This window comes from Callorhinus ursinus, unplaced genomic scaffold (assembly GCF_003265705.2).
Source record: "Callorhinus ursinus isolate GAN/ISIS: 27379988/994484 unplaced genomic scaffold, GSC_fseal_2.0 scaffold837, whole genome shotgun sequence".
Classification (NCBI taxonomy): Eukaryota; Metazoa; Chordata; class Mammalia; order Carnivora; family Otariidae; genus Callorhinus; species Callorhinus ursinus.
The window spans coordinates 6169-11157 of NW_027397892.1; the positions used below are offsets into that span (position 1 = coordinate 6169).

The 4989-nt window shown below is 56.5% G+C and overlaps 1 protein-coding gene across 1 annotated transcript in view; it reads right to left on the bottom strand.

Moving 5' to 3' along the window:
• Positions 1 to 4649, bottom strand: part of LOC141372084 (voltage-dependent N-type calcium channel subunit alpha-1B-like) — a gene marked incomplete at its 3' end in the record, with an annotated part of 9836 nt that extends 5187 nt beyond the window's left edge. Inside the window, exons 1-2 of the mRNA XM_073890559.1 lie at positions 4547 to 4649; positions 1466 to 1574 (exon numbers count right to left, since the gene is read on the bottom strand). Coding sequence (XP_073746660.1) covers positions 1466 to 1574; positions 4547 to 4621 — 184 coding nt within the window. The remainder of the gene's footprint in view (positions 1 to 1465; positions 1575 to 4546) is intronic.
• Between the last annotated feature and the right edge of the window lie 340 nt (positions 4650 to 4989).

Consider the following 4989-nt stretch of genomic DNA (forward strand, 5'->3'; position numbering starts at 1 on the left):
AGAAAGAAAGAAAGAAAGAAAGAAAGAAAGAAAGAAAGAAAGAAAGAGGAGGTAAGAATGACTCCAGAGGTTTTTGTCTTGAGTGACTAACTGGAAGAACAGAGTTTCCACTGATGGAGACGGGAAAGATCATGGGGAACACGTGGCGATCAAGTTTGGGCAAGTGAACTTTGGAATGCTTCCTGGGCCTCCCAGTGGAGACAGTAAAAATTCACATGAGAATGCAGAATGCAGGTCTGGAGTTCAGGAGGAGGCCTGCAATAAAAACACCAAGTTGGAATTCCCAGTATTTAGAGCCATGAAAATAGGTGGAATGACAAACGTGGCAAAGGGAACAGTCTGAGGGGCACAGTGACATTCAGAGGGTGGGAGACATGAGAAAACAGAACAGGAAACATCAAAGGGATTCAAAAAGAAGGACACGACCACGGAGGAAACGCTGAGGCGCGGGCGGACACGACCACCGAGGAAAGGCTGAGCCGTGGGCGGACACCACCACGGAGGAAAGGCTGAGCTGTGGATTAGGTAAAATGAGGACCGAGCACACGGAGGTCGCTGAACAGCTCAGCAAGTGCGGCTCCAGCAACATTGCAGTGGAAACCCACCTGCAGACCAAACTAGAGAGACCAGAGAGACAATACAGACCAGTCTCTCGAGGAGTTGGTCGCGAGGAGGGGAAGAATAAACATAGGGAAGCCAATGGAGGGAAAAGAAAACCTTTTAAAGATGGGAGAGATCATAGCTTGTTTAAATGTTGATACAAAGAATCCAATAGGGAGGAAAAACTGACAGGGCAAGAAGCAGGGTGCAGAATTTCTAGCATGATATCTTTGGGTAGATGATGAGAACGGGACCTAGAGTGCAAGGGGGGCAGGGTACAGGACTGGCATTGACTCATCCGCTACAAAAGAAATGGCTGAGCTCAAGGGCTCGAGTGCAGCCAGGAGGGTGCTGTGGGGGCAGAGACAGTGCAGATCCCCTCTGGTGGCTCTAATTTTTCTAATTTTCACAGGAGGGTGAAGGTGGAAAGGATACACTGGAGGTTTATTCTCTCCTAGATTTGGCACAGGCTATGCAGTCCTATCAGTTAGCTCAGGAGAGGACCTGACAGGGCCCGGGGTCACTACGGGGAGTGGACAGAAGGCACACAGACGCTGCACCCTGGAAGGGTGCTAACTCATGTGCACCTATGTTCTGCCGTCACATGCTCTGGGTAACCTGGACAGGTCATTTAACCTGCACCTCAGCTCCTGCACATGAAAATGGGATCATTACAAGGCTCAAAGACAGGGCGTTTATCAGGGGATAAGGTCAGTACTCAACAGAGGCGTCATGAGCAGCTGTCCTTGGTCGCCTCCAGACAAGCCTCCTCACCCCGCTTCCCTGCACACCCACCTTGGTGTGGCTCTGGATTGAGACAGCCCGGTCCTGGCTTGGTGCCCTCCCCAGATGCTGCCTTGCTCACCTGGAGCCAGCTTGATCTCCAGTGCCGTCCGAATGAGGGCCATCAGCGTGGACGTGAAGTGGACGGTCATGTCCTCATTGGAGATGGGCATGTTCATGCGAACCAGGAGCTAGAGACAAGGGGAGCAGGTCAGGGCCAGGCCTACCAGGGTCCCTCCACCACAGGACTACAAGTTGCTGGAGGCCCCTAGAGGCTGGGCTTCGCCACCTGGGGGTGGCTTCTGCAGGTGCCCAGGCAAAGTTGGGAGGCTGGGAGTTTTGCCAGCATTCACACTCACCCTTGGAATACCACCCCATTGGAGCAGTCCCTCCTTCTCCTAGCTGCGGAAAAATAGAAGTCCAGGTAAAGACTGTAGCATAGCACCAAGCCAGAAGCCTGGATCCCTCTGAAAGAACAGGCACATGCTTAGCCAGAAGGACCCCTGCCCAAGGCTGGAATAAGGGGCGTGGGTCCTGGGCTGAAGAGGGAGGGATCTGGGCTGCAGAACTGAGGCTGAGGCACGCTGGGATGGCCCACAGACAGGAGGGAAGACCCCTGTCCTTATAGCTCTACCCAACATCATCTCCACCGGCAGCCTGGGGCACTAGACAAGGGGCGGGTTAGCCAAGAGCACAGCTCTGAGCTCCCACTTCCAGTGAGGCATCCCTTCACCCCAGGAAGGCTTCTGGCTCTCACCACCCAGCCAGGGGGCCTGGAAGAGGCAGCCAGCACCTTCCAGTCAGAAGGACACAGAAGAGATGGTACTGCACAGGGCCAGCGTGGAGGCTGGTGGGGAGAGGCTCAGGGCCATTGCACAGGAGTAAAAGTACTTCGGACCAGACTGGGGACAGTGCCCTGCTGCTCTGCTCCCTGTTTCCCCATCAGGTGAACAGCCCCTTTCCTCTTCTCATTTTTCAAGGACAGAACAGCGGGAGACAGATGTGTGTCTGTACCACAGACCTCCGGGTATAGCCAGCAGCTGCCCAGAGCCTGAGGCTCTGAGAACTTAGGTGGTATCCAGGAAGAAAAGTACCCTTGGTGTGTCTGGCACGGTCTCAGCCTGGGAGGTCACCTAGCTGACCAGGTAGAGCCCTAGGGGCACCGTTACCCACCTGTCTTCTCCCACTACTCTCTTGTCATCTACCATAAGACAGAGCTAGAGAAGGGGGCACAGGGCCCCTCCCTGGGTTGTGCCTGTTCTCTGCCAAGCCCACATCTCATGACACAGCAGCCTCTCTTCCCCTCTAGGGAGGGCCCCCAGCCCTGCCCCCAGCCCTGCCCCCAGTGTCTGGGCCCTAGATCCAATCCTCAGCCTAGTAGAGACCGGGTAGCTAGAGACATGAGCCCAGACTCTGCCCCCCTGAATGCTGGTGAAGCCCCACCTGGCACATCCAATCATGGTCCCAGGACCTCACACATCACCTTTGTGATGCACACCAGGAAAATTGGCTTTCCAGAGCACAGTGTCCCTGTACACCAGCACCGATGGCAGAAGAGGCAGAGGGATTCCTCTCTAGGGAAGTCAGGGAGTCGGGTACCAGCCTGAAAGAGGAGCAAGCAGGTGATTTCCAAGAGAAGAGAGCTCTGTCCAGGGCACCTTCACCAGAGGCTCTCCTCTGCCTGTCCAGGCCCTAGAAGGGCAGGGATCTCAGGAAGCGGCAGAAGGACAAGGCCAGGGTAAACAGACAGGCATCTCTGCCCTGGGCCTAGGACCTCCTGGTCATAGCACTCTGAGCATCTCCTGGACCCTCCCCAGCTCCCCAAGCCCATCCATTCCTACCCACCCTGAGACCTCCCCTGGCCTATTCATGACCAGAACCTTGGAACTGGCCAGCACAGCTGGGGAGGGGCCCTAAAGGCTAGCCCATCAGAGCTCTGCATGCCCAGCCTGGCCCCAGGTACCAGTGTGGACAGAACTCTCCTTCTTGGGAACAAAGCTACAGTCTTGCATGCAGCCTCGCAGGGGAGGGCTGAGGAGGACAGCAGAGGCATCTGCCGTTGGCCTGAAGGAGCCACTTAGCTTCCAAAGGCTGTGCTGAGCCAGGTGACAGAGGCAGGTCCAGACTGAGAGCACAGAGACAGACAGCGCGGACAGAACACGAGAGAGGAAAGCTCTGCTGGGAAGCTCGCTCAGAGAGAGGGCGGTGGCAGAGAGGCTCCAGACACATGCTGGTGGAGCCGCACGATTCAGGCTGGCTCTGTTTTCTGGGAGCAATGGGAGCTGCGGGAGGGCTCTCGGTGTGGGGCGATGGGTGGGGGGTGGTGCTGGAGGGATGGGAGGTGCCTACACACCAAAGGGCACATGGGGCAGGTGGGAGCAGGCTTGCGGCTGGGCCATGTGACCTGCTCGCCCCCCAAGGAGGGAGGCCTGGGGATGTCCTTCAGTTTACCCCCTCCTTGCCGCTCAGCCTCCTGGGCTCCTCAGCGATGGAGGAAGCATGGGACTACCTGTCCTTACCCTGCAGCGGTCTCTGAAGGCCCAGGAATGACAGCAGAACACCTCTCCCTGGCATCCTATCCTTCTTAATGCCACAGTGCCTCCTACCCGCAGTGGAACTTACAAAGCCCTGGAGATGCTGCCTCCCCAGGCTGACAGCAGCCCAGACCTGGGGAAGTTCTGCATGTGCAGAGCTGAGTGGGGGTTCCTCAGAAGTGCCAGAGGCCCTGCAGGCCCCTGTTACCCCAGGCTCAGACCCAAAGGGCTGGATACCTCCACCCTCATCAGGTGCTTATGGGACAGAGAAGCTGAGTGCGGTCCTGAGCCCGGAACAAAAACAGCTTCTGTCAAAAAGGTGGTCAGTCCCTTCATTTCCGGGAAAGAGAAGGAAAGGAAAAAAGGCAGGTGGAGGGCTCCGGCTCCGTCTTCCTGAGCCTCTCAGGGGCTCTCAGAGGGGGCAGACCTGTGGGCACAAGGGGCGGGTGCAGACACCATCATGGTATCTGTGTCCCTCTGTCTGGTAAGGTAGAGGACATGGCTGGAGCAGAGAAAAGGAAGAAACAGTGAGACAGCAGAGCGGCAGACAGACAGACGGACAAGCCCCGAGAGGAGACAGGAGACAAGCCCCAGCACAGCCAGCCTCGGGGTGCAGGGTCGGGGTCTACCTTGTATGCAACTCGAGCAGGGCATTTCTCCCCCAGCCCCAGGGGTGGGGACATGTGTTTCAGCATCTCAAACATGTCATTGTAACTGATGTGCCCACTGGAGACCCGGCCCAGAGAGGCAGAGGCAGGGTGGGGTCCACAGGAAGGGGTGCGATGGGAGGGGAGTGGGGGGAGGAAGCAGACAAGAAAACAGATCCAGTTAACCAGCGTCATATTACATGCCAAAAGTCAAAATACGTAAAATGAGGGACTTCTCTGCTTGACTCGATCCCATCCTTGCCCCTCCCAGCCTCATCTCCACACTCCAGCCCCACGCAGGGCAGGGGGCAGGGGTGACATCTGAGCTAATGAACATGGAGGGATGAGGAAGGGCTGCATTGGGGCGGCTTTGGGTTGTCAACTTCTGATTTTACACTTTTAGAAACCACAGATAATGCCAAATC